The sequence below is a fragment of the Kickxella alabastrina genome (genome assembly GCF_025024165.1).
Source record: "Kickxella alabastrina strain RSA 675 chromosome Unknown BX661scaffold_5, whole genome shotgun sequence".
In the NCBI taxonomy this organism is placed as follows: Eukaryota; Fungi; Kickxellomycota; class Kickxellomycetes; order Kickxellales; family Kickxellaceae; genus Kickxella; species Kickxella alabastrina.
This window is the reverse complement of record NW_026251476.1, coordinates 775,813-803,783: the sequence shown is the minus strand read 5'-3', so window position 1 is coordinate 803,783 and position 27,971 is coordinate 775,813. Positions and strand designations below refer to the sequence as shown.

At 48.5% G+C, this 27,971-nt stretch overlaps 14 protein-coding genes across 14 annotated transcripts; 5 read left to right on the top strand and 9 right to left on the bottom strand.

Annotated features, from left to right (window-relative positions):
- Window positions 1-23: 23 nt before the first annotated feature.
- On the bottom strand, window positions 24-2,092 carry BX661DRAFT_179300 (AFG1-like ATPase-domain-containing protein). Its single transcript, XM_051535154.1, has 2 exons — window positions 1,485-2,092; window positions 24-1,214 (listed from the first exon to the last, which is right to left on the bottom strand). Exons 1-2 carry the CDS (start codon window positions 1,878-1,880, stop codon window positions 108-110), a joined length of 1,503 nt encoding a protein of 500 aa, XP_051393558.1. The 5' UTR covers window positions 1,881-2,092; the 3' UTR covers window positions 24-107.
- Window positions 2,093-2,642: 550 nt separating this feature from the next.
- Window positions 2,643-4,046, bottom strand: BX661DRAFT_179292 (aldo/keto reductase). Its single transcript, XM_051535153.1, has one exon. The coding sequence runs from the start codon at window positions 3,659-3,661 to the stop codon at window positions 2,660-2,662; it is 1,002 nt and encodes a 333-aa protein (XP_051393557.1). The 5' UTR covers window positions 3,662-4,046; the 3' UTR covers window positions 2,643-2,659.
- Window positions 4,047-5,482: 1,436 nt separating this feature from the next.
- BX661DRAFT_179291 (uncharacterized protein) lies at window positions 5,483-6,036 on the bottom strand. Its single transcript, XM_051535152.1, has one exon. It carries the CDS (start codon window positions 5,955-5,957, stop codon window positions 5,787-5,789), a length of 171 nt encoding a protein of 56 aa, XP_051393556.1. The 5' UTR covers window positions 5,958-6,036; the 3' UTR covers window positions 5,483-5,786.
- A 1,155-nt stretch (window positions 6,037-7,191) lies between these two features.
- Window positions 7,192-9,253, top strand: BX661DRAFT_179289 (quinon protein alcohol dehydrogenase-like superfamily). The gene is made up of 2 exons (XM_051535151.1): window positions 7,192-7,290; window positions 7,386-9,253. The coding sequence occupies exons 1-2, from the start codon at window positions 7,275-7,277 to the stop codon at window positions 9,227-9,229; spliced, it is 1,860 nt and encodes a 619-aa protein (XP_051393555.1). The 5' UTR covers window positions 7,192-7,274; the 3' UTR covers window positions 9,230-9,253.
- Window positions 9,254-9,947: 694 nt separating this feature from the next.
- BX661DRAFT_197030 (uncharacterized protein) lies at window positions 9,948-11,429 on the bottom strand (the record flags this gene model as incomplete). The annotated part of the gene is made up of 1 exon (XM_051538094.1): window positions 9,948-11,429. The coding sequence occupies one exon, from the start codon at window positions 11,427-11,429 to the stop codon at window positions 9,948-9,950; it is 1,482 nt and encodes a 493-aa protein (XP_051393554.1).
- A 64-nt stretch (window positions 11,430-11,493) lies between these two features.
- BX661DRAFT_179285 (DNA polymerase phi-domain-containing protein) lies at window positions 11,494-15,543 on the bottom strand. Its single transcript, XM_051535150.1, has one exon. It carries the CDS (start codon window positions 15,232-15,234, stop codon window positions 11,602-11,604), a length of 3,633 nt encoding a protein of 1,210 aa, XP_051393553.1. The 5' UTR covers window positions 15,235-15,543; the 3' UTR covers window positions 11,494-11,601.
- An 81-nt stretch (window positions 15,544-15,624) lies between these two features.
- On the top strand, window positions 15,625-16,488 carry BX661DRAFT_179283 (ATP synthase E chain-domain-containing protein). The gene is made up of 2 exons (XM_051535149.1): window positions 15,625-15,945; window positions 16,140-16,488. The coding sequence occupies exons 1-2, from the start codon at window positions 15,907-15,909 to the stop codon at window positions 16,392-16,394; spliced, it is 294 nt and encodes a 97-aa protein (XP_051393552.1). The 5' UTR covers window positions 15,625-15,906; the 3' UTR covers window positions 16,395-16,488.
- A 1-nt stretch (window position 16,489) lies between these two features.
- On the bottom strand, window positions 16,490-18,461 carry BX661DRAFT_179281 (arsenical pump membrane protein-domain-containing protein). Its single transcript, XM_051535148.1, has one exon. The coding sequence runs from the start codon at window positions 18,245-18,247 to the stop codon at window positions 16,565-16,567; it is 1,683 nt and encodes a 560-aa protein (XP_051393551.1). The 5' UTR covers window positions 18,248-18,461; the 3' UTR covers window positions 16,490-16,564.
- A 190-nt stretch (window positions 18,462-18,651) lies between these two features.
- BX661DRAFT_179280 (uncharacterized protein) lies at window positions 18,652-20,357 on the bottom strand. The gene has a single exon (XM_051535147.1). The coding sequence runs from the start codon at window positions 20,231-20,233 to the stop codon at window positions 18,761-18,763; it is 1,473 nt and encodes a 490-aa protein (XP_051393550.1). The 5' UTR covers window positions 20,234-20,357; the 3' UTR covers window positions 18,652-18,760.
- Window positions 20,358-20,644: 287 nt separating this feature from the next.
- On the top strand, window positions 20,645-21,110 carry BX661DRAFT_179279 (uncharacterized protein). The gene has a single exon (XM_051535146.1). The coding sequence runs from the start codon at window positions 20,728-20,730 to the stop codon at window positions 21,016-21,018; it is 291 nt and encodes a 96-aa protein (XP_051393549.1). The 5' UTR covers window positions 20,645-20,727; the 3' UTR covers window positions 21,019-21,110.
- Window positions 21,111-21,116: 6 nt separating this feature from the next.
- On the top strand, window positions 21,117-22,907 carry BX661DRAFT_179276 (uncharacterized protein). The gene has a single exon (XM_051535145.1). The coding sequence runs from the start codon at window positions 21,127-21,129 to the stop codon at window positions 22,777-22,779; it is 1,653 nt and encodes a 550-aa protein (XP_051393548.1). The 5' UTR covers window positions 21,117-21,126; the 3' UTR covers window positions 22,780-22,907.
- A 181-nt stretch (window positions 22,908-23,088) lies between these two features.
- Window positions 23,089-24,081, bottom strand: BX661DRAFT_179275 (2-oxoglutarate dependent dioxygenase PhnY). Its single transcript, XM_051535144.1, has one exon. The coding sequence runs from the start codon at window positions 23,992-23,994 to the stop codon at window positions 23,194-23,196; it is 801 nt and encodes a 266-aa protein (XP_051393547.1). The 5' UTR covers window positions 23,995-24,081; the 3' UTR covers window positions 23,089-23,193.
- A 1,519-nt stretch (window positions 24,082-25,600) lies between these two features.
- Window positions 25,601-26,380, top strand: BX661DRAFT_141061 (succinate dehydrogenase iron-sulfur subunit, mitochondrial; the record flags this gene model as incomplete). The annotated part of the gene is made up of 1 exon (XM_051532873.1): window positions 25,601-26,380. The coding sequence occupies one exon, from the start codon at window positions 25,601-25,603 to the stop codon at window positions 26,378-26,380; it is 780 nt and encodes a 259-aa protein (XP_051393546.1).
- An 89-nt stretch (window positions 26,381-26,469) lies between these two features.
- BX661DRAFT_83138 (WD40-repeat-containing domain protein) lies at window positions 26,470-27,826 on the bottom strand. Its single transcript, XM_051539509.1, has 3 exons — window positions 27,808-27,826; window positions 26,952-27,721; window positions 26,470-26,820 (listed from the first exon to the last, which is right to left on the bottom strand). Exons 1-3 carry the CDS (start codon window positions 27,817-27,819, stop codon window positions 26,559-26,561), a joined length of 1,044 nt encoding a protein of 347 aa, XP_051393545.1. The 5' UTR covers window positions 27,820-27,826; the 3' UTR covers window positions 26,470-26,558.
- Between the last annotated feature and the right edge of the window lie 145 nt (window positions 27,827-27,971).

Here is a 27,971-nt window from a genome sequence, read left to right as displayed (position 1 = left end):
CTGAAATAATTGAGCCGAAATAATTGAACCGAGCCATTGTACTCTATTATAAAGTTCTAAGCCAAAAATAAAATCTATGCGAATATCTCGCAGGCCGAGCTTTTTAGTTACCCGGACTCGGCGGTCTGGTGTTGGAAGTGCTCAGAGCCTCCGCCCTCGACCTCCATTCTAAGTGCGTTCTCGGCCAGTATGCGATTGCGGCCAGCGATAATCCATCTCCTTGATGACATCTCAACCAGCCGGCTCACGGCACGCTGAAAGGCAAATACCTCCTCCTCGCCGGAATACGCCAGGTCAGTCTTCTCAGCCCCAACTGGTGCATCGTGTCCCTTGAACAAGTGATATATATCTGATTCCGAACTCATGAAGAACATCGTGTGGCTTTCATACAGCGCGTCAATTAAAGTGATGAATCGCCGGGCCTCGTTGCGATCCGACATATCCATGACGGGGACATCCGTCAGAAAAATTGTGTGATAATGCTTGGCCAACTCGATATAGTCTGCAGCGCTGTGTGCCTCCTTGCACAGCTGCACAAAGTTAAAGCGCGCGACGCCGTCTGCCGCCAGGGGAACGTTGAGTGTGCGACCGAGGAACTGCAAAGGCAAGTTGTATTCGAGCGTGGCACCGCCGGATGCCAAGGCAAATAGGGCGTGTAGAACCTTGTTGGTGTCGGGCGACAGCGACGAAAAATACATGGTCTCGGTCTCCCTCGCAACCTTGCGATAGTCTGTGCCAGAATCCAAAGAAACAACCTCGCACCTCTCCTTCAGCAGTGCAATACATGGCAGGAAGCTCTCCCTTTGGATGCCGTTCTTGTACAACTCATCGGGGTGTCTGTTCGAGGTGGTCACTATAATGACGCCGTTGCGGAATAGCTCAGTGACAAGCCGGCGCAGAACCATAGCATCGGCGATATCTGTGACCTGGAACTCGTCAAAGCACAGAACGTAGACTGATGAGGCCAGTTCCTTGGCTATGGTTGGGATGGGGTCGGCGGTCGATGCGTGTATACACCGGAACGAGTTTATGCGCCTGTGGATGTCCAGCATGAAGGCGTGGAAGTGGATACGCCGTTTCTTCATCGTTGGAACGGTATCATAGAACAGGTCCATGGTTGTAGTTTTCCCGGTGCCGACGTCGCCGTAGATATACAAACCGCGCGGCGTACCCACTGGCATCGCACCATCAGACTTGGATTTTCTCAGCAGCTGCTACAGATAAAATAGCCATAGAAAAAATAGCAGCCGCAAAAAAGTAAGAAAAAAATTAACATGTCAGTTGTCATGTGCCCTGTCCATTTTTTCGCATACATCTTTTAAACCAATTGGCCTTATTATTTTCGCTGCAAAGGAGAAGGCGGCTTGCATTTTCTGTTAAACATCTCATGCGCCACGCCAGTCAACGTGCACGAGAGCTCCAGTGCGTAGTAGTCAGCAGAGCAACAAAGCAGGCAAGCAATTTTTAAAAATAAAAAACTGTACCTTCCACAAGCTACCGACACCTCTTTTCGGGGGTTCAGTCGTAGACGACGGTGTATACTCGAGCAAGTCCTGATACAGTCGGTCAAGCTTTGTTACGATAGTCCTTTGAAAGCTGTCATCAATGAATTCCCCGGCCTTAACCAAACGGGCGTACTCGTCGATAGGGCCACCATTATGAGGCCTACTGTGCGTGGATGCGGGGCTTTCTGTAACAGGAGCAATGGCCGATATGGCTGATAGCGTTTTGTTGCATATGGATGCTGTGTGAACCGTTGCTGTGTTACGTATAGATAGTGGTCTGATAGCTGACGCGGTTACCAAGGGCCTGGTACTGCTGCGAATAATTGCTGCTTTGTACACAGCGCGTCGCGTGAAAAACAGCGGTTGACGATACATTGGTTGTTTTTTAACAAAGCAGAAGAAAACAAGAAAAAGTAAATATGAGAAAATAAATGAGAAAATAAAAAGCAGTGAAAAGAAAACTACTTTCAGAAAATATCGAATTTCTTTTATCCGTTCCCTCCGCCTTTTATGTATCACTGTCGCCAGGTTGGATAAGAAAAAGTGATTTGCGCGGTTTGTATTTTTTAAATCCAAGTCAGATAACAAAATTAATCCAAAAAACTTGCCATAAATAAAAGCGGCCTCAATTGCTGAAATATTACCAAACCACAATATTCAAGGCAGTTTTTAAAATATGGCTCGTGCACGAAAATTTCAACTTATAGAGCTTTTGTAATGTTATGTAAGAGGGGGGTGGGGAGCACTACTGTAATAATGTTAAAGAATGGGTGTGAAATTATAAAGGTTTTTATTACTAGTGCTTCTAAAGTGCTATTGTCGCCGGCCTCGCCTTATATATGTATCTTTATCTTTGTGGCACTCACTGGCAGTTGTGTGCTCTGTTTGCGAGAACTGGTCCTTATGAAAGTAACCCGGGTCTCTGATATGGCATAATTGGGATGTCTGTATTCTTGCGCCCAGCACATCCATTTCGGGTCAGGCAGTATGTCCGGATGTCAATTGTGGCGCCTAATTTGATCCCCTGTAATTTGGCTCATATCCTTGGGCTGCATAACAGTAAAATTAATTGTATGAGCTTATATATGCACGTTAGGAAATTATAGATTTGATGATATTTTTCAATTGCAAATATTCAAAAATTGTACACTCACTCAGTAACGTGCACCCTGAATGTTGGCAATGTCCACCAGATGCCTGATTTCCTTGAGCTCCTCGTCAGTCAACTTGATCTTGCCAGCAGCAAAATTCTCTTCAAGGTACTTGATCCTCTTGGTTCCAGGAATGACAATCAGGTTCTTATCCTGAGCCAGCAACCACGAAAGCGCCAACTGACCGGGCTTGTCGCCGCGCTCTTTGGCAATGGCCTCCAGCCCATCGACCAGCTTGAGGTTGTTAGCAAAGTGCTCTGGCTTGAACCGCGGGTTAACACGTCTATAGTCATTCTCCTCAAGGTTATCGATGCTACGGATTTGACCAGTCAAAAAGCCACGACCCAGCGGCGAGTACGCAACTAAAGTGACACCGAGCTCGCGGCAAGCATCAAGCAGTCCGTCGGTCTCTACGTGGGTCGACCACGGGCTGTACTCGAGCTGCACTGCAGCAATTGGGTGCACCTTGTACGCGCGGCGGAGCTCATCGGCTGTGCACTCGGACAGGCCAAGGAAACGCACCTTGCCCTCCTTGACAAGCTCGGCCATGGCAGCGACAGTTTCCTCAATAGGAACGGTGGGATCCACGCGATGCTGATAGTACAGGTCAATTTGCTCGACGCCCAGGCGCTTCAGACTGGCCTCGGCAGCGCTACGGACATACTCGGGCTTGCCGCTGAGTCCAGTCAAAAGTTCTTGATAGTTGCCGGCGTAGTCGGGTCCGGGCTCGGTGAAGGTAAACCCAAACTTGGTGCACAAGAAGACCTCACTGCGACGGGTTTTCAGAACCTTGCCCAGCAGAATCTCGTTCAACGTGGGCCCGTAAATGTCAGAGGTGTCCCAGAACGTGCAGCCAATGTCAATGGCATGATTGAGCACCTTGATCGACTCCTCATCGTTAAATGAGCCGTATAAAAAAGACATGCCCATGGCGCCTAAGCCGATGCGTGACACAGCGACCTTATCGCCAGGAACGCCAAGCTCGATGGTTGGGATAGAAGACATTTCAGGAAGAATAAGTGTTGGCTGAATGTTTTAATGTGGACTTGGTGTTGTAGATATGAGTTATGAGAGACACATTCACAAAATGGTCAGCCAATTGCCAGGTATTTATACTAATTTCGATATACGACATGAAATTGTGCAAAAGTGCTCCAGGTCGGTGTCCACCCTCGTTTCGCCATCATTTTCGAAAAGTCTTGGCATTATTTTGGCGGGTTTCATGTTTAAAAAATGTGGATGCTGATGCGTATACTTTTTTTCAGTGCAAATACTTAAAAAATGTGAATCCATTTCCTTTGCAAATGCATCACGGATTTTTGAAAATCCGAAGAAAAAGGTTGCAGACATGCCATGATCGAAAACCAACAAAACCAAACTTAACACGCCCTAATCTATAAATTTTATTTCTGGCTATTATAGTTGTTAAATGGAAGAATAAAATACTTAATTTGTCAGCAGCCAATTTTATTCTTTCAAGAAACCAATGCGGCTTGTCATTTTTTATTACTGTGGTAGGTCGTGGGGAGGCTAATAACAATGTTGACCTCTTTTATCCACAACTTGTTCTTTTATTTGCAAAAATAAAATTGTAAATTTAATTTGTTTTGTTGCGATTTGAGGGGAGCACTAGTCACCTAGTGTTAAAAGTATGTTTGGGTTTTGTTATACTTTTTGTTATCAGGAGAACCAAAAGTAGAACTAGGGCCGGCCTCATCTTATATATGTATCTCGTCGCATTTGTTGTGCACTTCGCCAGTTGTGCACTCCGTTGGCGAGAATTGGTTTTTCTGCGAGCAACCCGGTGTTTTGGAATGTCAATGTTGCAATCTTTGCATATGCGCGTCTGTGCGTGTATGTTGTAAAAAGAGAGGCATATCAGGGTATCATTATTATCTCCCCTGATTTGATCCTACATTGTCCCACCTGTGCCCTGTCAATCGGCATGTTAATGAAAACTCGTTTCACGATTCTCAACCTGAATATCCACTTTCATATCATCAGGCTGCTTAACGCTAAATTAATTAACTTATTAAATGCTTGCATACTTTTTTATATTTTACATGGAAGCCAAAAAACCTAGAACTAAAAATGTTTGAAAGTTATGCTCATGTCTGCAGTATACGTTGTTAATAAGAAGATTAAGCCTATAATGTTTTTTGACGACAACAAACATAATTTTTTAGTTGAGATATGCGATGGTGATTTACTAGTCCGGCCTGATAATAATATGTATCATACAAAGATGGATACTTTAACAGTAACTGAACTCGATTTTCTATTAGCAAAGAAGCAGCTTAAAAAATATGAAGTGTAAGCGGTCAATATGGTAGAAAAATAAATGTATTTGCTATACCATAACAACACTTACTGATGTGCAATTATTGTTTACATTTGGCTAACCATGTATTCTTCGGTTGGATATATGTGGTAACTATAAATACGTTAATTAATTTTTTTAGTAAATTAACCATTTTATTTTTTAATTTGTATTAATATAATTGCTTTAAAATGGCAAATATCAAATTTAGCGTATTAATGGCACATGTAATTCATTAATAAATTAAGACGAATTCGTGACCATTTCTATTTTTAGCTTGCAACGTATTGTCAAATTGAAGTCTGCTTTATGTTGACTGGGTGCTGACTAAAAGGTTTATGTACTTTATTTTTATAATTTTTTCAGCCCAGTATAATTACTCAAAAACAACAGAAAAAGGATTGCACATAAATTGTTGCTAAAATGGTAACGTAAAAAAGTATAAAAATGGCCATCCTGCCACTCGGCTAGTACAAAAATTTATCCCAAATACATTCAACTTAGTACCAATTTTAAAATTATTCCAAACAACAACAAAACAAGATAAAGCATGGATTTTCGAGCTCACAACTATGTACATAAGGCAGACTGCCCCTGCGGAACATGCAAAAAATCAAGGGAGAACTCAAATGTGCCATCTGGATAACCATTTTCTATGGCAAATTTGTAACAAAAATCTATCAAGGTTTATAAAAAGGTTGGAGGATTTAGCACAAGGTTTGATTTTTTTGTTGCTGAACTAATAAATAAATAAATTAATGAATTGGAAAACATGAATTCAAACATTTAATGAAAAAGTTGTTTCAATTTTTAGTGACTGTCCCCCTCAGTCTCCTTCTCGGGAAGTTCATCGTATTTCTCAACACTGCCCTTGGTTTGTTTGCACTGGCTATGGCCTTCCGCAGTCACACGCTCATCAGCAGTCGCTTGGCCAAGTTTTTCCTTAGCAGCACCCTTGACCTGCTCAGCAGTGCTCTCCATCTTGCAAGCCTCGGGATGCTCCTTTTTACGCTGCGCCTGAATATCACAAGACTTCTCGCAATGCCCTTGAATTTCCTGCGCCTTCTGCTCACGCTGCACTTTGTCCTTTTCGTTGTGCTTTGCCTGAGCCTCCTTTTTGCACTGCTCCTGTGCCTGCTTTTCATGCTGCCCCTGGACCTCCTTCTCCTTGCACTCCCTCTGAGCATCCTCCTGACTCTCGTGCTCAGCCTCTTCCTTTTTCTCCTTTTGCTGCTGGGATTGCTTATCCTTGGAAAGCTCCTCATGGCAAGCCTTGTTGCCTACAGCTTGGGCATGCTGACTGTGGCCTTCTGCCACCACATCCTCGTCACCAACCACCTTGCTGACCTCCTCCTTGGAGGTGCCCTTGACTTGCTTGGCAGAGTCGTCCAGCTTGCAGGGCTCTGGATTTTTTTTTTCGGCCTGAACCTTGATATCATAGGCCTGCTGCTCGCAGTGCTCCTGGGCCTCCCTCTCCTTTTGCTTGTTCGTGGGTTTCTCCTGCTCTCTATGCTTGGCTTGGTCCTCCTTCTCTTGCTGCTTCTGGGCCTGGGCCTGAGTTTTTTGGGGCCCGGATTTCTGAATAATCTCCTCGCCCTTAGTCTCCGCCCATTGCTCACGGCCCTTGTCTGCAAGACTCTCCTTGCCCATCAGGTTTCCAACAGCCTCCTTAGTGGCACCCGCAGCCTTGTTGTAAATGTTGGACATAGTTTTGAAAAATAATAGTGTTAATTGATGTTTGAAAAAGTTTAGATATGACAGTATTCAATGAGATTGATAAGTTGATAAAGAAAAAAGGAATAGCCTTTGGATGGAACGAATTGTTGTGCTCTTTTTATACATTTGGAATAAGTGAGTAGCATCTCAGGATAGATCAAAGTTTTTTTAAAAGGAAAGGGAAAGTTAAGGGGTGATAATAATGCATCATAGCTCAAAAATGACATTGCAACATTTGATGCAATTTACTTATGCACTTGCGATTGATCTATGTTTATTGTTAAGCAAAACCAAATGTTTATAAAGCTGCGATTCAAGTAATGGAATAATGAGGAAGGGGATTTGTAGGGATTTGTGATTAAATATGATAAATTAAATTAGCGATCGTGATGTCATTGACCTTCCCCTCATCTGGAGCCAGGAACAAAACTAGCATGCGCTTTGGGTTTTATTATTATTATTATTATTATTATTATTATTATTATTATTATTATTATTATTATTATTGAATTTCTCATCTTAGTTTTGTATTCCTTTTTTCTTTCTCTTCCTCTATTCATTTTTTAGTTTTATTTTTCAATAATGTCGTATACTGAGAGTAAGTATTTATTTTTCATTTTGAAAAACATTATTTTTTTATTACAATTCCCCTTTTACATTCTTAACTTAATTATCACGTTTTAATTACTATAGAGGAGTACTTTGCGCCAGCACCAACCACCATCCGCGGCCAGCCAGTCCGGCTTTCCGCGTCTCCGCAAAACGACCTGTTCACCTATGCCAGTGGCAAAACAATCATCATCCGGTCACTCGCGGACCCAAGTAAAAGCTCCGAATACACCGGGCATACGCAAGCCACCACCATGGCACGGTTCTCCTCCTCCGGCTACTACATAGCATCCGGGGATGCCCAAGGCAATGTGCGTATTTGGGATGCCAAAACACACACACTGAAAAGCCAGTTCCGACCAATCTCCGACCGCATTAACGACCTGGGTTGGGACCACGAGAGCCAGCGGGTGATGGCGGTTGGCGATGGAAAAACAAACTTTGGGCATGTGTTTTTGTATGATTCTGGAAATACCGTTGGATGCATTGAGGGGCACAGTCGGAGGATCAACGCCTGTGCTTTGCGCCAGCGCCGGCCGTTCCGTGCTGTCACTTGTGCGGATGACGGAAAGTGTGTGTTTTACTTTGGTGCGCCCTACAAGTACAACCGCGCGCTAACGGAGCACAAGGGGTTTGTGCATGATGTCAGGTATTCGCCAGACGACGAAATGTTTGTCTCGGTCGGCGCCGACCGCTGCATTTTCCTGTATGATGGGAAAACCGGCGACGCCATCCGCCAGGTAGCCAAGACGGACAAGGAGGGTGCGCATACGGGTTCGATTTTTGCAGTGGCTTGGAGTCCCGATGCAAAAATGCTGGTGACATCGGCGGCGGATCGCACGTGCAAGTTCTGGGACGTTGCCGCGGATGCGCTTATTGGAACCGTGTGCATGGGTGATGAGGTCGGTGACCAGCAAGTGGGCAACCTGTGGGCGGGCGAGCACATTATTTCGCTCTCGCTCAGCGGCAACATCAACAAGCTGCAGGTGGGCGTTGATGCGCCGGTTCAGGTAATCACAGGACATCAAAAAACCATTACGGCAGCGGTGCTGACTGCAGAGAAAGTGCTGTACACTGGGAGCTACGATGGAAAGCTATGCACGTGGGATTTCTCTAAGGACCAGGCTTGTGGGTCGGCAGTAGCTGTTGATGGGTCGACTGGGGGTGCACGGCTGGACGCTGCTGCTACTGATGCATCCTCCAGCGTGGTTGCACTGGGGTTTATGGATAATTCGCTACGGCTCGCGAGTGATTTGAAGATTACCGCGTCTGTGGCATTGCCGGCGGAGCCACGGTCGCTGGCCATGGTGTCTTTGGAGCTGACCCTGGCGGTGCTGCTGAACGACACGCTGGTTGCAATTGCCAGCGACGGACAGCAGCAGCAGTGTGCAGGGATTCTCATTCCAGACAGCCAATCTGCGCCTAAAGCGGTTGCGCACTCCAACGGTCTCATCGCTTTGGGGTTCCATGACGGCACTGTGCGCACATACACTCTGAGTCAAAACAATAACGGCAACACAGGAAGCATGCTGCAGCTGCTCCCGACCGGTACATTTATCGAAGGTCACAACAGAGAAATCACCGTGTTGGAGTTCAGCCCACAGGGCGGTGTTCACCTGGCATCGGGAGATGCTGGTGGAAAAATATTCGTGTCCCAGGCAAAGGACGGCGCGTTGGTGACGGCACGCTGGGGGTCGCATACTGCGCGGATCTACGGGATCGCCTGGTCACCCTCAGGTCTGCACGCCGCGTCGGCATCCTTGGACGGCCACTTGATCATCTGGAGCATCGAGCGGCCGTTGAAGAACATCCAACTGCGGAACGCGCATTTGGGCGGCACCACATCCGTACACTACCTGTCGGATACGCGGGTGGTCAGTACGGGAGCTGACGGTGGAGTTAAAGTGTGGGAAATCACAAACCATTAACACTTTATTTTATTAATTTTAATGATGGATTAGTAATAAAAAGTAATGGTTCTAAAGATTTGTAAAAGTACACGCAGCTGGTTGCGCACAATAAGAGTATGGTGAGGTTAAGGCTGAGTATGAGGGATTTGAATAGCGGTTCGAGGTCGCCTAGGCGGTACCAGTGGACGAGTCGCGCGTGTATGGAGGAAAGCAGGAGGGTGGTGGACCCAAGGAGAGCATGGAGTGGTGTTGTCTGGTGGTAGGAGGCGAGGAGAGACACGAGAAAAGTGGCCGTACAGACTGTGGTTATAATTGGGTTGGCGTAGCGTTCGAGGAAAAGCTCATGACGGCTGGTGCCACCAAATAAGGGTTCGTCCATGATAGTTAGTTATTTAATGTGTATTAGATAAAGGTAGTGTGGTAATTAAGAGCGGTTTTTATTGGAGAATAATAATAATAATAATAACAACGTGAATGGAAAAATAATAATAATAACTAAAGAGGAAGGGATAGGAGGGGTAATTTTATGCCTCCTATTATTCAAAACAAAAATAATAGAACAAAAACAAAAAACAGGCAAGCAGTAGTGCTCATGAAAAAAGGGGGGCATAATGCATAAACTCAGCTGGTTCGGATAAAGAAGGAAAAAAGTGTATTGTGTGTTTGTGTGTGGGGGGAGGGGGGGAAGTATTACACACTATATCCCAATACACAACATAGACACATCGGGTGCAGATCACTCCAGATCATCTTCCCCACCAGCAGCACCACCATTGAAGCTGGATTTTGTTGCTGCTTCTGCTGGTGCAGAAGTCAAATACGCCAATGAAAATAAACCCTTCGACATGGTCGCCATTGAATCACCACAGGGGTTCCAAGTCATCGCGCCAACGCCCGCACCAGCAGCAGTCACGGGGACCTCAAACAAATGGCACCCCTCCCCCTCCCTCCACAAGTACACCGACGCCGAACCCGTCACAAAGCCCAATACACTCTCCACAGGACTCCACCGGCACGCACGCAACACCCCCCTTGTCTGAATCACTGCCACCAAACGCATATCACGGATACGCCAGATCCACAGCGAATTCGGCATCCCATCGCAAACACTCACCAATAAAGTGCCATCAGCATTAAACTCCAGAATCGAAATACCACCGCCATTACCCGATGATCCCGGCCCCACTGATGCTGGGTCAGACGCAGGTGGGTCGACTGCTCGGTGGATATCCAGTGGCTGGACTACGTGGATCTGTGCCGGTGTGGGCATTAGGTCAAATCGCGTATGTCTGCGGTGTAGGTGCGGCTGCTGTGCCAAGAGCGCCTGCGATGACTGCGCCAGGGTCTGGCCAACCACCACCTCGGAAAACACATCCACAGGCCCCTGGACCACCGCGCGATGCACCAGGGCGGCAATCGGTGACCACGTCAGATGGTTCAACACGCGGATCACACGGTCATACCCGCCAACAGCCAGGAACTGCGCCGACGGCGCCCACGCCACCTCGCGCACACCCAGCCCCTCCACCCCCTCCGGCCGCGTATGCATACGCTTGAACATCCCGCAGACATTCATAATGCTCACCGCATATGTCGCCGCCGAGTCCCACGCTGCCAGGTGCAAGCCATCGGGGCTCCACCGCAGCCCAACCATATCCATGGTGCGCGGCTCGATCTCGCATACTAGATGCCAATCTGCCGTTGCGTAAATCCCCACTACATCCCGGTACTCTCTGCGCTGCGCCACCGCCATATAAGACCCCAGGGGGTGGAACGCCACAAGGGGTGTCTTGGGAAACTGCACGTATCTACGGGCCTCGCCTGCCGCCGTGGCCGAAACTGACCAGATCGAGAGCCGCAGATCCAGCTCACTGAATGTTAAAATATGCCGGGAGTCTGGTGTCCACAGCGCCCGCTCAATACAGCAGACTTCGTCGGTGATTGTGCATTGCCATTTGTCGTCTGAAAGTGACCAGACGTCTACCCGGTTGTGCGTGTAGGAGCAGGTGAGCAAGTGCGTGCTGCTCGGCGACCATTGGATATCCTCGATGTAGGGTGCTGTGTCGTAGGGCGTGACGCAAACCCGGTGGACGCGCTTTGGGTTCTGCGCATCTCGGACTATTAGTCGGTGCTCGACGGAGACTGCAATAAATGCCCCGTCGGGGGAGTAGCTGACCAACGCGCTGTTACTCTGCTTGTACAGTTCGGTGAATTCCATTATGGATTTAATAAATTAACGAAAATTTGTAAACGGAAAAAAACTGAATTGCAAAAGAAAAAAGTAAAAGTAAACAAAAAATTTTAATGTTGAAAATTGAAAGAGAAAGAGAAAGAATTATAGGAAAAATAGAATGGCTTTTTTTGGCTCAGTTCACGATTGGGCTTTGCCTTTACTCAACAATGGCAGAAGCCTTGGCCTTCTCCTTCTTGGCCTTGGGCGTGCCCACCTTGTGGATATTGGCCAGCGTGCTGCACAGCTGCTTGACGGCCTGCGACGAGTTGAAGCTCGGCGAGCACACCACGCAGCCAAGGGACTTGGTCCACTCGGGCGTAGTCTCCAGCGCACCATCAACAGCCTCCCTCAAAACATCGGACTTGACGCACCTTGTGATCAGCTTGACGGAGAACTGCATAATCTCACGCATCCGCTGCTGATCCAAAATCAGCTTCCCGGTGGTCTCGTGCTTGTTCAGGTCCGACCCAGCATACGCAAACGTCTCCTGCAGCGCCTTCTGCAGCTCGCCCAGCAGCTGCGCTGTCAGCGCAACAAACGGCTTACCGTCTTCCGCCGACAGCCGCGGGACGCCGGCCAGGATGGTCTCGGCCAGCGCATATGCCTGCACCTGTCGGAAAACATTGACAGCCTTAAGCGGCCGCCCGTACTCAGCTACCGAGGCAATGGCAATGCGCCAGAATGGCTGCAACTGCGCCGGCTGCATCCGGAGACAAGCAGCGGAAAAGAAATCGGCAAAAAGCTGCGACGCCTTGCGCGTCATAAAGTCCGTCAGCGATGCCCGGTACAGGTCAAACACCTGGGGCTCAGCCTCCGGGTGGTTGTCCAGGACGGTGCGGGCAAGATACGCAGCGACAGAGCTAAGCATCTTGAGTGCACTCTTGTCCGCCGCCCGGCGCGCGCGCTCATGCACGGACGCTAGCAGATCAAGCACGGTCTGGAGCTCAAAGCCCTTGGGAACGCCGGTGCGGCGCGCCGACAGGATGCTCATTGCGCGGTCGTGCACCGGCTTGGACCGCGAGTCCTTGTGCGTGGACTTGGCAAGGTCCAGCAGCGCCGGCAGCAGCCGCAGCACCAGCGGGCTCTCCGGCTGCCGCGCCATGAATGTGTCGGCGAGGTCCAAGACGCGCAGCTTAAAGTTGACGAATGAGATCTTGAGGTCGCGCGCGTCCTGCTTCTGCTGCTTCTTGTGGTGGAAGATCTCCGCAAGCTTGTCGTCGAACACCTTCATCTGATCGTCGTCGAACTCCTCCTCTTCGCCGCTGGCGCTGCGCTCAGCCTGGTCCATGTCGCCGGACCCGTTGCCCAGCGCCTCCTCAATCTTGCGCCGCAGCTCCTCGTCGACCGCCTCGACTTGCTCGAGCTCGTCATCAGAGTCCGAGTCCGAACCCGAATGGCTCGCGTCAATGTCCTGCTCGCCGTCGATCAGCTCCATCTGCGTCTCAACGTTGCCGTCATCGTCGCCTGTAACGCCCTCGCGCGCCTGCAGGACGCCGATGATCGAGTCCAGCGCATCAGAAGTCATCAGCCCTGTGAAGGGCGCAAACACCTGCTCGCACAGCTTGCGCAGCGAGTTCGAGTCCTTGGTCAGGAGACTAATGAGGATGTCCGTCAGGACCTCGACTGGCTTGGGCTCGTCATCCTCTGACAACTCAGCCGCCGCAGCAGGGGTAGCAGCAGCAGCAGCAATCGCCGCTGCCTTCTTGGCCTTCTTGGCCTTCTTTCCGGTTGGGTCGAGCTGGACAATGATCTTCTCAAAGCACTCGTGCAGCTCGGGGATGACCTCCAGGTACTCGGCGCGCAGACCAGAGTCCACCGTGAACGTCGCCATCATGCAGATGTTGCCGAGCAACAGCTCGAGCGCGCGGAACCGCAACGCCGTGTCAATTGACTTTTTCGCATACTGCACGCTCCTGGCCTCCATCGACCGCATGACCTGGAGCATCTTGACAAGCGTAGGCTTGATCTCCTCAAACCCGTGCAGGCTTACGCCGACCTTGGCATTGGCTGCGCCATCGAGCAGCTTGGCAATGACTGCCGTCGACCAGACTGTGCCGTTGCGCGAGCAGCCAGTGGAAAGGCGCCCAGCAGAAGCAGCAGCGGCATCCGCGGCAGCATCAGCGGTGTCGTCCTTCTTGTGCGTGCTCATGCGGTTGAGGTCGCCAACAAACGAAATCAGGGTGACAGCGCAGTACTCGCGCGACGCCGAGGACAGCGGGGGCGTCGGCCGGACCTCCAACTCGGCCACGCCGCAGCCGGACGTCCCAATGGTCGTGATGGTCTTGAGTGCCGCCTGCGCCGTGATAAAGTGCAGCACATTGGTCGTCAGCTCGTCGGTGATCGGAAGCTGGCCGTACTTGGCCACGCGGATCATCTGGTCAATCGCCCACCCACGCTGCTTCTCGATCGACTTGTCCGACACATTAGTGACCATGATGGGGTCGGCAACGCCGGTGGTGTTTTTCCGCGCGAGCTTGGGAGTTACAAAGACCTTCTGCAGGTAGTCGACGTAGCCGACAATCGCCTCGCTGTCGAGCTTGGCCACAATGCGGTTGGCCATCATTGAGCGCAGGTTGTTGGTGTTCGGGCCCGACGACTGGATCGTGGTCCGCTGGTTCAGCAGGTGCGTGAGCACAGCCAGTCCGACCGCCGTGTTGCCCTCGCAGATCTCAATCAGCTTCTCAGCCGTGCGCAAACCAACCTTGGCCAACAGTGACTTGCCGCTCAGCGAAATGTTGTCCGACAATCCGCGCACAATGTTGGGCGTCATCATTGCCGGCACGTTCTCCTCGCTCAGGTGCGGCATCAGGCGCTCGAGCAGCAAAAAGCCCCAGTACCGACGGAACTGGGATGCTCCGGGAGCAAACAGCCCCCTTTCCACGACATGGTCCCAGACAACCTCAAAGTCCATCACCGCCATGTCCGCCACCTCCTGCGCGCGCTCCTTGTTAAAGTACAAGTCAAAGATCTCCGTCCATACCGTGTGCAGCTGCGAGTGCCAAGTGGAGAACAGCGCCGGGTTATCCGTCGAGGTCTCGCAAAGGATCGCTGCCAACTTGCCGACGTTCTTGTAGCTCAGCATGTGCTTGCCCTGCCAGTGCGGGAACGCAGTGTACCAGTTGTACGCCGGGTATTCGCGCCGCAGGCGCATCGCCAGGTAGAGCTCGTCGGGAGTCTCAATCGTGCCCTTGTCCAGTGCCACGGCGACAAACATCGTGATAAGCTCGTCCTTGAACTCGAACTTGCCCAGAACCGGCACCATCGAGGTCAAAGTCACGTAGGAGATCTCGCGCAGGTATGACTTTCTCGACCCAATGGCGGTCAGCTCCATGACGATCTTCCGGATATCCACCGCCGTCGTGCCCGTGCGCTCGATGATCCCAGATTGCACCAGCGCCATGAGACCAAAGATGCGCCCGAAGCGCATGTCCCGCTGCTCCTGCCCCTTCATGCTATTTGTGGCCTCTGTGAACCGCCACAGAAGGCTCAGCACAAGCTTGACCGAGATGCAGGGGATCCGCGCAAGCAGCTCGGACAGCCCAATCGAGAAGCCCTGGCGTGCTCCGTCGCGTGGACTGGCAAGGCCCTTGATCAGACGCGGAATCGCATATGCTACGTCGCTGGCGCACAGCTTGGCCATCTCCTCCTCGTTCGTTGCCATTTCGTCGGTCTGCGGCATGGAGTTCTGGAACTTGACGAGCGCTGCAATCAGTTGTGTGGCCGAATCAATACGCTGCTTCTCGTCCAAGGACGAAAGCCCCCAGTAGAAATCAAGTGTGCTCGAAGACATGGGTCGTTTGTTTGTTTTTTATCTCTTCTTTTATGTTTCAAACTATTGAGTGACTAAAGAAAAATATACACCTCTAGCCAAAAAAAATAAATGAAATAAAAACGTGGGTGGAAAAGTAAACACAAGGCAAGGTAAAGAGTAATAAAAAAGAGAGAGAGAGAACTAGCGAGGTGCAAGGTGAATAATATAAAAAATAAACAGTGTAACGAAGAACAAAAGAAACAAAAAAGAGCTTTCACTTTAAGAAAATAATAGCTCAAGGATCAAGTGAAAAAAATAAAACTGTATGCTTGTCCACTTCAATTTTTTTTTTACAACCAAAAGCAAAAAAAAAATTGAAGCATTGGCGACTCTGCCAAATATTTTTTCGCTTTTTTTTTCCTACTTGATCGTTTTTCTTTTTCCAAAAAAAAAATACTTGATTTAATATTAATCTTCAAGTATATCTAATTATCCGACCCAAACTAAAAAAATAAAAATGCAACTAGCGGGAGACATTCCCTCAAAGTGCCGCAAAAAAAATGAAAACCCGTCTTATGAAAAACCGCGGACAAATTTACATGGTTGCATAATATTAGGTGGTCTAAGATAAAGAGCAAAAAGTCTTTTTATCTTTTTCTTTATTGTCACTTTATTCCCATTTTTAATATAGAAACATTTCAAATTATAATCATGTCTGCATCGGTTCGTCAGGTTTCATCGCTTTTCAAGGTACATTTCCGCCCTATTTTCTTTGAGTTGGAAGGGACAACAACGACAATAACAATAACAAGCTAGAATTCACGCACAACCCTCAGTTTGTTTTTTGACAGCAACAGCAACTAAAATTGTATAACAAAACACTCACAAAAAACTTGAGAAAAAACATCACCTCTACCTGTTATTTTGAAATTTCTAAAATGTAGATTGGTCGCTGGGCTGCTCTGGGCGCCGGTCTCTCATACGGCTACGTCCATGCCCGTAGTCTGAAGAAGGACGCCGACGTCAGACATATTGAGCAGGAGTACGAGCGCAAGGTCGCTCTGATTGAGGAGGCCAGGAAGAAGTTTGCCGAGTCCAAGGCGACTCCCGATAACAGCAGCGGCGCAAAGTTCAACTTTGACGACCCCAACTTTGACGCTGACAAGTGGGCCAAACACCTCGAGTCCAAGTTCAAGTAAAACTTGACTAGAATATTAAATTTGTAACGTTTAAAGGATGGAAATAAAAAATTAAACATGGAAAAACGTTCATTTTCTTTTTTTTCTTATGATCTGTTTGTTGTTTCTTGTTTTCTTTTATATATTAGACTGAAGAAAAATACTTAACACCCACGTTCACAGCGTCTGCCTCACTTGATCACGACCATTTCAGCAGCTAGGATTGCGCAGCACACGGCCAGCTGAACGGGCAGGATAGGAAGACACCAGCGGATGAATTTGAAGTACCCAATATGTCGTCCCTTCTGCGCCGCAATTCCCTGGAACATCAACCCAGCCAAGCTCCCAACCAAAGTGAAATTAGCCCCCAAATTGCTGCCAACAATCAGCGCAAACAAAGCGCCCTTGCGCGTCCTATAGTCCACGTGAAGGAGGAAAACCGGGTGCTTAAGCGCCCGAGTAAACAGAATAGTCATCGGCAAGTTATTCAGAACATTGCAGGTCAGGGAACTCACAATGCCCACGATAAATACGGCAGGGACAACCGACGGGCACATGTGCTTGAGAAGCCAGGCGAGTCGGGGCGTCCATCCGAGCTCTGATAGGCACTCGACCATGATGAACATCCCTATGGAGAACGGCACAATGCTGTAAGGAAGCCGCTGCACAACCGCTGTCACAGTTGGCAGCCGGTGGACGCCCACTTTGTGTATTTTTTCGAAACCCTTTTTGCACTTTGCCAGTGGCTTCGGTTTCTTTCGAGTGTCGATTTGTTCGGACCGAGTGCTTGGTGCTACATTTATTGTCAGCTGGGTTTCTGTGTGCAAAAGCAGGTGCGTATTCCTGTGTTCGGTGTCCACCACACCTGGCGCTTCCGAAACCACAGATGTTTTTTCAGACCCGTCTAATGCTGCCACTGGTCGTGTCTGGTATATATCGATAGCTGCGTCAATAGCCAGCATGACAAACCCAAATGGCAGCGTCACAATCCACACTGCGACTCCGTAAAACGACGAGACGCTGAGCACAATAAGGCACATGGCCAGCAAACTGGCGCCAAACACCGCCTGCCTTGGCTTCACTAGCATATCGCGCGGCTGAATACTCATATCGACAGAAATCTCGCGCGGAATAACGCGCAAGCACATGAAATGCAGGACAACTGCGCCAGCCATCACTGCGCCCAAAAACGGCAACGCCATCCAGGCAGAGTACAGTAGGAAAGAGATGCCATTAGCTTGCGCAGCAATGATGTTCGTCGGATTGCCGATATACAGGGCCATTGAGGCAGTGTTTGCGGCGACAAACATGGCAACGAGGAAGGGCTCGGCGTCGATACCGGTGGTGTCGGAGAATATGCAGATAATTGGCGTGAGACAAAGGACTACGACGTCATTGCTGGTGAGTACCGCCATGATTGTGCTCAGGGTGTAGAAGCACAAGAGCAGCTGGCGGCCGTTGCAGCCCCATCGCTTGGTGACATGCATGGCGATGTAGCTGAGCAGCCCGCTCTGGTCCAGTGATATGCAGATGTAGGCTAGGGCGAATATCAGGATGACTATAGCGTAGGGTTCGATGCCGTCGCTGCCGACGAAGCCGCGCACGACCTCCTGTCGGAACTTTATGGCCGTTGACGCCAGAAGCACAAGGATGGCTGTCCAGGGCGCCAGCTTCATGTCCATGTGGATGCGCACGGTTTTCCACCTGATTGGCCGGATGTGGGTGGGAAGCGGAATTGGGATGTGAAGCGGCCGGATGACAAACACGCTAACTACTATGAATAGGGCGAGCACCAGCCACGATCTCCACGATAGTGGCGGGAGTTCGTCCCCGTCCCTAGGTACAATTGCCCTGGCTGCGGACAAAGCATCCATCCTTTGTTTCCTTGTGTTTTTCTGTTTGTGTATGCAAGTTTGGAGTTACGATCCGTTGTAATAATATTGATATTGATATGGCTTGGTAAGAGTAAAAGAAAATATTAAACGGAACAATAAAGTCAATAATGGTCTAATAAAAGCCACTTTCTTAAACTACACTACGTTTGGCCGTGGCACTTTTTCATTCATCTCACCCTTTCCCCTCTTCTTCCCCCATACGCACGCACGCAAATGGCACACACCACACCGTTCTTGTGTGTGTTCCTCGATTCGATCACAAAAAACATTTAAGCATACTCATGGATATTATTTGGGCAGAATAACACCCATTGTAATTTTGCGCACGCACGCACGCACGCACGCACAGAAGCACGCGACAAGGAGAAAGTGAAATTTTTTGATCCAAAATGTCTGACCCGGAGGCATAAACAAGTCTCATCCTTTATTCAACAAAACAAGAGAGATAAAAATTTTCAAGTAGAAAAAAAAGCGTTGAGCATCTTTTGCTTTTTAATACTCAAAAGGCTCTTCGTCCAATCCCAGCCACTCATACAGCTCATCTCCTTCGTTGGCCTTGAACGCATCCTCAAAGAAACCCTTGAAGTCCCCATCCACATAAACCTGTGGAATAGTCATATTTCCCAGCGCCTTCCGCCGCACATACTTCTTCGCCTGCTCGTCAACAGCAAGGCAAATGAATTCAAAGTCAATTTCGTTGGCCTCCAGCATCGCAAACAGGTCGCGCGCCTGCCTCTTGTATGTGCGGTTGCCAGACACTGTGGAGCCGTAAATCTGAACACGGGGTTTGTCCATGCCAATGTCCTCGGCAGACTCTGCTGCCGCTGCCGCTGTCTCCGCCTCTGCGCCGGAGACCTTCCGTGCTGCCTCATTGGAATTGGTGTTCTTATTGCCCTGTGCGTCGCTGTCCTTGGGCGCCTCCTCTGCCTGTTCAGTCGGCTGCTCGGTGGTCTCCGCTGTGCTTGGCGCGGGATCACTAGCAACAACACGTGCGCCATCAGCACCATCCTCCTGGCTTCCAGTCATCTCGACATCCACAGGCTCATCAGCTAAAGGCTCCTTAATGGATTTGGCACTGGCAGGTGTCTTCTCAGCAAGATCGGAGACAATATCTATGTGCTCATCAACAATAATATCAACAACGGGGGGCTTGGCCTCAGCGTCGCTCTTGTCAACATCCATGTCTTGATCAAATTTGTCGCTCTCCTCTGCCGTTGCTTCAATTGCCTTGTCGACAGTAATTAAAACGGCGGTGACAGGAACCACGTCGACAGCCGCATTGATTTCCAGCACCGAGCGGGGCTTGGCCATGACGTCAGGGCCACTCTCCTGCAATACAGGCTGCGCCGGCTGCTCGAAATCCTGAGCATCCTGAGCATCCTGAGCACCCTGAGTACCCTGAGGATCCTGGACATTCTCTTGGGCAGAAACACTGTTAACATTTTCCTCCTCTTCCTCTACTGCGACCAATGGCCTGCGGATACTCTCCCTCACTGCGTACTCAACGGGCCTTTGCTCGATTTTTTCAACAGCAGGTTCGTGCAGGTTCTCGGCAGGCGCCAATTCCGTCTTCTCAGCAGGGCCTTCCGAAGTAACAGGTTCCGCTGGCTTGTCAGTTTTTCCAACCGCCTCCACAGCTGCTGCTGGTTTGGGAATGACTACGGGTCCAGGCTCGATATTGGCCGTTTCTCTGATGGCTCTCTGGATCGGACGCTCGTTAATATTGGCCGTGGGTGCGCGCGGGATTTCGACCAAAGCAATGTTGCTTGCGCTTCTCATTCTTCTACCCCCAGGAGCTGGCGGTTTGAGTGTTCCCGAGGAGGAGGGTTTTGAGGAATCCATTTTTTCGTCATACGCCTTGGTGTTTCCAGCAGGGCTCGTGGGACCCGGTACCCCACCTGCGGAGGAACTGGCCGTGGGGGATGCAATGTCCTTAGTGTTGCTGAGGCTGGTGTTTGTGGGCATGAATAAGAATATGTGTAATAAGATAATATGTAGGAGGAGAATAAGGTAGGAGTTTGAAATGCAAAATAAGAGATGACCTCTATTTGTTTACTGAATTTCTAAAAATAAAAATAAAAAGGTTGAGAAAGGAAAGGCAAAGCAAAGCAAGGCAAAGGCATCATTGCTACCAAAAAATAGAATCGGCAGGAGGAGCGGCGCGTAAAACTTGTATATTTTTGTCTTTTTTTGTCTCACATGACAAAGCCAAAAACAAAAAGTAACCCACGCTTAAAAAATGGACTTGAAAGTAAGCAAAAAGTGAGCCAATCACAGAACGTACTTGTTCAATCACCATACTTTTTTATCTATGCCAAAATAGCGACCGCTGCTAAAAAAAAAAGTTTCATGTTTTTTGTTTTTGTTTTTGTTTTGTTTACATTTACATTTGCATTGTTGAATTTTGCTAGTTTTTCTTATTATTATCATTACAGATTCTGTTTTATTTTATTTGTAATATGAGCACACAGGTTATCATTGACAGGATCGCTCAGAAGAAGCAAGAGCTAGCGGCGCTCGAGCAAGTCCAAGCGTTATCGGAAAACACTGCCTCGCATTGTCTAGAACTCAACCGCCAAATGGGCAAAGTGGTCGAACAGTACAAGTCAATTCTGGGAATAGCCAAGGGCTGGTCTGGTGCATTCGAGAATGCCGCTTTGGTTGATATTCCACAGACTAATTCGAACGAGGATGATTCTGACCAACCTGAGAGTGTCATTCGGATACCTGCTGCTGCCGAAAGTTTGTGAAAAAAACCCAAGTTGATGAATAAGACTGATTCCTTTTTTTCTTCAGTTGTTGTATATTTTTAATCGAAAAAATCTAAATCAAATCAATTAAATACGCTGTGTATTTCTATGACAGAAGAAAAAGTGGGTAATGTTATGATGGGAGTGAGGTTTCATCTGCTTTTGAAAGCCTTTCTTCCTTTAAAAACTTTAAATATTGTCACACACTCACACTCACACTCACACTCACACACATCTTACGAGAACTCTTTCATATCAATGGAACCCGCAGAGCAAGCATTTTTGGATCCCCAGCAGCATCAGCAGCAGCAGCAAATATTGGGAGCAGAATCGACAGACACACTTATTGAAGCCCAGCGAATAGCTGCGTTTGCAAAGTTCAAGCCCGAGTACTTTTGGGAAGAAACCAAGGAAATGCAAATACAAGACGAATCGGACACCTGGCGCCTATTGGCCTCAGCCAGCATCGAGGACGCCGAAGAATGTCATTTTCTAGGAGTAATGGATAAATGGATACAAGCCGCGGAGCTAATCATCCCGCCAGTCAAGAGCACAGAGATCCTGGAGGACTGCGTAACAGAAGACGGAGCCACTGCGGGCGAGCTCAGGCGTGTGCATCGTGTATTGGTTCCAAAGCGTAAGCTCAAAGATCCGCTTCTCGAGGAGGACGTCATAGTCAGCAGACTGAATAGCGGGATATACACTCGGTTCATCCCACGGGTCAGCGACCCCTCGGGAATTCCGTTCTACTACCCGAGCGTGCACGAGTTTGCCTTTGGCTACGTTGAAACGGGAAATTCCACACAGCACGACAGCCCATCCTGTAAGCTGGTCATTATTGTGCGTGAGTTGTCGCCCGGCTCAACAATAGTGACAAAGAAGCACCGGATGGTTTGGCAGGATCTCATAAAGCGACTGTACAAGTGGACAGCCACTGAGCGCTTTGGCTACCAAAAACGAGTAGAACACGATATTGTGGTAAGCTACGACCTGTACACAGCAAAGTATCAGGAACTGAAGGCCAAATACGCTCTGTATTGGGTCGAGAACTGGCCCGAACAGACAGATCCGCGGAAATTCGTCTATGAAGACATCGCCATAGCCAGCTGGATCATCTGTCTATGGCAAGGCAGCAATAGCGCCAAAGCCAAGAGACCAAGGTTTGTTGACCTCGGCTGTGGCAATGGCTTGCTTGTGCACTTGCTGAACAGCGAGGGCTTCTCTGGATACGGAATCGACCAGTGTTCGCGCAAAGTGTGGGCGCATTTCGGCGAAAAAACCGATTTACGAGCGCAGACGCTGGTGCCGTATGAGTTTTCAGCGGAAGATGTGGACTGGATAATTGGAAACCACGCCGACGAATTGGTTCCGTGGATACCGATCATTGCCGCACGAACCACTGGCGCATCAAAGCCGGGTTTCATCATTATTCCTTGTTGTCCACACGACTTGTCCGGCAAAAAAATGGTCTTCCCTGTGTCGGCCGGCCAGAGCAAGTATCACTTGTATGTGAAGTATATTGTTAATTTGGCGGAGAAGTGCGGATTTAGCGTTGAGAAGGAGTTTTTGCGGATCCCGTCGACGAAGAATGTGGCGATTGTTGGGCGTAGAAGCGACTGCCATGCGTACAGGGCTGCGCATGCCGAGGAGTTGGCGCGCACGGGCGAGCAGGATTTTGTCGCCAGAGTGCCAGACTCTGTGAAGAATGAAATCCGCCTGGCCAAAATGCGCGAGCGCGACCATTGTGCAACAAGCAATTAATTTTTTTTATTTGGCAGCGTCTCCCACAATTTGGCCCATCAATGTGTGGGTCACAGTTTTGCCCACCCGCAGATTATTTGTGAAATGTTTTAAACGTCGATGTAGTAGTAATCGCCAGAAATGATGAGTCCAATAAACATTTCCTAATACAAAAGCTGAGGAAGCCTCCTTGTTGAACCCTCCCTGCTGCCATTTTATAGGCAGCTAGCTAGGTATAAAATCCTGGCTGCTGCATTAATGCCTGCCTGCTCGGCATTGACTTAGGTTCAGCTGAGCCGAGCCGAGAGCTTGCGAGCCATGTGGTGATTCTCACCACAGTCGGTAACCGTGCATTGGTATTGCTAATACATAAAAAAATTAAACTAAAAAACTCAAATTGGTTATTTATGCTGCTTGCGAAAAGGCTTGTCTCGCTTAGAGAATAGGGTTTGCAAAATTGTAGATCCTGGCGCCCTCGGCGTAGTCCTTGCCAGGCAGTCTTTCGCTCAGCGGCGGGAACTTGACGCGCTTGTCAGCGTAGTACTCCTCGCGCTTGTCGCCCTCAGACAGCGGATTGTACGTCATGTACAGGTTAGCGCGGCTAACATCAGACTCATTTGCGCCCGACTTGTGCGCCAAGTACGAGCCAAAAATAAGGATATCGCCGGAATTGCACTCGACAGGAATCCAATTTTTATCGCAGCACCACTCTTCGATAATGGACCCATCGGGGTGATGCGGGATAATAGTGTGGGCAGCATGGCTTTCAGGAACCACATGCAAGCACCCGTTTTCCTTGTATGAGCCGTCAATGGTGAATAGCACAGTTATGTGGTTGACCTGGCCGAGATGCGTGAATGCCGGGGCATCCTGGTGCGGCTTGAAGCCTTGGCCGCCGGCAAGTTTTGCGTTGATCTTCTCCTTGAACAAAACGTAGGGCTCGCCGGTCAGTTGCTCGAGAATGCCCGCTATTTGCGCACCGCTGACAATATGACGGATGTGCGGGCAGTATGGGGTAAAGTTTTCTGTGCGGCAGAGTAGCATTCGGTCAGTTTTCGGGTTGCGCTCGTAGTAGTTCATCCATTTTCCCGGAGTGTCTGGCCAGCTTTGGATTTCACGCACGCTCTTGACCATTTCTTCTGCTTCTTTGGCGGAAAAAAGATCGGTGATCTTGAGAAACCCGTCCTTGTGGTAATTGTCGATCTGCTCTTGGGTGAGCGCGTACTCGTAGGCCATAGTCTGATCTGGTAGTATAGGCAAATATAATGAAGGATAAATGTGTGGGAAAAGCTGGTGTAAAAAAAGAATAATATGATGGTGACGAATTCTTTCTGCAGTTTTTTTTTGGCTGCACCCGTCGCTTGCTTTTTTATACGGGGTTGGGTCTGATATATCCAACACATTTTGTGTTTATTCGCTCCTCTTTTGCACATGTCACACAACAGAACAAAAAATACTGGGTGTTCAAGCATATGTCTTTACTCTTGTGCGCACCATATATTGTGCATCACATGTACAAATCGTCTCTCACCGTTTGCCCAGCTGAACAATGCCCAAGATGTATTTAGGCAGCCACAATAGAGTCAAAGTGAAAAATAATCTTAAAATGATCTGTCACAAACATTCTTCATTCGCCTGAGAATAAAAAATCGATGATTTTGACATGTCAAGAGAAAAAATAAAACAAAAGATGCTGCCCAGATAGCGTTTCTGTGTCTTTGCGTGCTAAAAGGGGGCGATGTGATAACCCGCGCTGAATGTTTAACCTGCCTGTATTTTGGTTTTAAAAAATATGTAATGTTGCATACAAAGTGACCCGGGCGACCTGCAAAAAAACTGCACAATAGATAGAGACCACAATGATAAGCTCCATTTTTCGAATTATAATGGTTAGTCTAACGAGCCCCCTTGGCCAGATTCAGAGTTCGCACGGCTGCAAATGCAAGTTCAAGTGCGACTATGCTTCCTTGTATGCACACAATTACACTTATACAATGGCCGTGTATTTACAAAAAAATCCGCACACAAGCACTAATTATAAAACGGCAAGGCGGGACATATGGGCATATGATGGGGGGGCCAGCATTTGGCAGCATTTGGCAGCATTTGGCAGCATTTTTGGCAGCATTTTTGGCAGCATTTTTGGCAGCAGAAAACCAACAAGATTTTGAGGCTTAATTTTAAACGAATTATCGGAATTCCCCTTATCAGCTTTCTTCTGTGCTTTTCCCATCTTTGCTTGCTGATTGAGCCGGTAGAAGGGACGAGCTGCATATCCACCAATGATGTGCATAAATATTAAAAAACGAGTCGTTGCCCCGTGCTCGGTTGACCTCAATTCGGAGGCAAGCCAATTTTCTCCGAGAGAAAAAATACAAATACACGCCTTTTTCCTATCTTGTCAGTCTCTCCGCAGAGATAAGATTGAAGGTGGTCACAATAGCAGGAGGCAAGGGTTTAGTTTTTTTTTGCAGACAGGCAGTGTTTTTTCCTTTGCTTATCCGCCTGCTTGCTTTCTGCTTGTTTCTTTTATTTTCATTTTTCATTTTTCATTTATATTTTCCGCACGATTCGTTTCTTCATTGTCAATTGCTCGAAAGCAAATTTTGTATAGGAAACAACTTCAGAAATGGCCTTTAACCTCACGATTCGCTCCACTTGGAATTCACCTGCCGTAAGTAATCTCGACTTTTCGTGTGTTTTTTTATTCTTACTTTCTGGCGTGCTGCTTCTCTAAATTCAACTACTCTGCCGCTTTGGAAAGAAGAAAAAGCGGACAATGAAAATCGCCTCCTAATACAACAATGATATATTCGGTTTGTCTCTGGGACTGTGCTTGTAGATGCGCCACCTTGCTGTCCGCGGTTTTGCTGCGACCGCCGCCTCGCGCGCAGCGACCGTGAAGCCTCCGAACCCCAAGTCGTTCAAGATTTACCGCTGGAACCCGGACACCCCCACTGAAGAGCCCCGGATGCAGGAGTACAAGCTCGACTTGAGTCAGACCGGCCCAATGGTTCTCGATGCCCTGATCAAGATCAAAAACGAGGTTGACCCGACGCTCACCTTCCGCCGGTCATGCCGCGAAGGCATCTGCGGTTCATGCGCGATGAACATTGACGGAAAGAACACCCTCGCTTGCATTACCCATATCACCAAGGATGCGCCGAATAAGGAGATGACCATCTACCCGCTACCCCACATGTTTGTGGTCAAGGACCTGGTCCCCGACATGAACTACTTCTACAAGCAGTACGCGTCTATCCAGCCCTGGCTGCAGCGCACTGAGGTTACTGATGTTAACAAGGAGATTCTGCAGTCGCCTGAGGACCGCAAGAAGCTCGATGGCCTGTACGAGTGCATTCTGTGCGCTTGCTGCTCGACCTCCTGCCCCTCATACTGGTGGAACCAGGATGTGTATCTGGGCCCGGCTGTGCTTCTCCAGTCCTACCGCTGGATGGCTGACTCGCGCGACCAGCAGCTCTCGCAGCGTCTTTCGAAGATGGAGAACGCGTTCAGCGTGTACCGCTGCCACACCATTATGAACTGCACCAGGACCTGCCCCAAGCACCTGAACCCTGGCTATGCCATCTCCCAGATCAAGCTGCTGCTGGCCAAGAACTAGATTGCCATTTAAAAAAACTCTCTCCTGGAGCACAACAAGTAAAAGAAATTTTTACTGCTTTATGTAGAGATTTTTCTCTACTTGCTTATCCACTTCTCTTTACCCATTTTTTTGTCTTGTATCACAGTTCTCTTCAACTCTCAATCTCTCATTTTATTTATGTTTTCTTTATATTTGCTCATTCGAAAGCATACGCCACAATGTCACCGCGCTCGTCTGTGAAAATATGCGGCAGGGCATCCGATGTTGCAACTGTGTCAGGCTTAGCAGAAAGATCCTTGAGAACACCCAGTGGTGACAGCTCTCGATTGACTTTGACTGGCTGGTAATTTTCTGCAGCCTCGACTTCGGGAAAGAACATTGACTCTGCGTCCCACAGCCTGATTGTGCGGTCCAGACCAACAGTGACTAGAACATCGGGTCTTGACCTGACAAATTGCCTACGACAATGATAGCAAAATAAAAAACAAACAATTAGTAGATCAACAATATCAACACAATCTGCAAAGAGTTATTTGCAACTCATTTTCTGTTACTTTTTTTTATCCTTTGGGCCCTCGCAGATACTTACAGAGCAGATATGGAGTAGTCGTGGCACTCTGACCAGCAAAACACCGCATCATTTCTGATACACATTACGCTGCCGTCGGCATGTCCGCTGGCAAGCATCCTGCCCTCGGCGGCCTCATCGACAGACCAGTAATCCAGTGAGTATACGAACGGCGGATTAACCAACCGCTGCTCTCCCAACCCCACTGGCTCATCTACATCCATTGCCGCTCCGGCATCCGCCTTGTTTGCCACGCACTCTTCGGCCATATCCCAGACAAAAACCTGCTGATCGAATCCGCCGCTGGCAATTTCTGGCCGGTCAGGGTGGAAGCCGACACAGGAGGCCAATGCATCGTGATTCCCAGAAAATTTGTCCACAGAGGGAGCCACATCAGAAGTGTCGCATACTCCGAGAGATCCGTCCTCATCCACAAATGCGGCGAAATCGCCACGCGTGCTTAGCGCCTGTATTTCGCTCCCATTGTCAATGACCACCATGGCCGCGCTACGGGTTTGATTGACTACTTTCAGTGCACGATGGTCGTAGATGCTGATAGACGGTCCGCATGCTGCAACTAGTTCGTGGTCGCCGACGAAGCCTATGCCTGATATGCTTATGTCCTCGTCAACTGGGAATCCAATTACTGCGCATATTGATTTTCCTATTCTTGCGTCCCACAGACGAACTGTGCCGTCGTCTGATCCGGAAAGCAAAAGCGTACTGCGACTGTCCCACCCAGCAGTCAATGCTGTTATTCCTGAGCGGTGGCCCTTGAATGTCGAAACCTTCTACAATAACGAAAACTATCAAAAATTACTATGCAATCGTGTGCTTATGTATCACTTTTTTTACTTGTGCTACCTTTTTATTTTACCTTGATGGACATCACAAACAATTGGAATTGAAAATAATATTTGATTCAATATTGACATTTGTGATCAAGTCAACAATTAATCCTAAGATTGAAACTGGTAACCTATGGAATTAATTGTGATGAATTTTCAGCTCAACAATATCTCTTCATTTAGACACGTTTCC

What these genes read in the sequence shown, in the direction of transcription:
- BX661DRAFT_179281 (XM_051535148.1), bottom strand. Translation starts at nt 18,247, where the DNA reads ATGGATGCTTTGTCCGCAGCCAGGGCAATTGTACCTAGGGACGGGGAC.
- BX661DRAFT_179275 (XM_051535144.1), bottom strand. Translation starts at nt 23,994, where the DNA reads ATGGCCTACGAGTACGCGCTCACCCAAGAGCAGATCGACAATTACCAC.
- BX661DRAFT_179280 (XM_051535147.1), bottom strand. Translation starts at nt 20,233, where the DNA reads ATGCCCACAAACACCAGCCTCAGCAACACTAAGGACATTGCATCCCCC.
- BX661DRAFT_179283 (XM_051535149.1), top strand. Translation starts at nt 15,907, where the DNA reads ATGTCTGCATCGGTTCGTCAGGTTTCATCGCTTTTCAAG. An exon ending in AGGTTTCATCGCTTTTCAAG is followed by an intron (nt 15,946 to 16,139) that starts GTACATTTCCGC and finishes TCTAAAATGTAG; the next exon opens with ATTGGTCGCTGGGCTGCTCT.
- BX661DRAFT_179292 (XM_051535153.1), bottom strand. Translation starts at nt 3,661, where the DNA reads ATGTCTTCTATCCCAACCATCGAGCTTGGCGTTCCTGGCGATAAGGTC.
- BX661DRAFT_179300 (XM_051535154.1), bottom strand. Translation starts at nt 1,880, where the DNA reads ATGTATCGTCAACCGCTGTTTTTCACGCGACGCGCTGTGTACAAAGCA. An exon ending in GTGTCGGTAGCTTGTGGAAG is followed by an intron (nt 1,215 to 1,484) that starts GTACAGTTTTTT and finishes TTTTATCTGTAG; the next exon opens with CAGCTGCTGAGAAAATCCAA.
- BX661DRAFT_83138 (XM_051539509.1), bottom strand. An exon ending in GACTACTCCATATCTGCTCT is followed by an intron (nt 26,821 to 26,951) that starts GTAAGTATCTGC and finishes TCATTGTCGTAG; the next exon opens with GCAATTTGTCAGGTCAAGAC.
- BX661DRAFT_179279 (XM_051535146.1), top strand. Translation starts at nt 20,728, where the DNA reads ATGAGCACACAGGTTATCATTGACAGGATCGCTCAGAAGAAGCAAGAG.
- BX661DRAFT_179291 (XM_051535152.1), bottom strand. Translation starts at nt 5,957, where the DNA reads ATGGAGAGCACTGCTGAGCAGGTCAAGGGTGCTGCTAAGGAAAAACTT.
- BX661DRAFT_179276 (XM_051535145.1), top strand. Translation starts at nt 21,127, where the DNA reads ATGACAGAAGAAAAAGTGGGTAATGTTATGATGGGAGTGAGGTTTCAT.
- BX661DRAFT_179285 (XM_051535150.1), bottom strand. Translation starts at nt 15,234, where the DNA reads ATGTCTTCGAGCACACTTGATTTCTACTGGGGGCTTTCGTCCTTGGAC.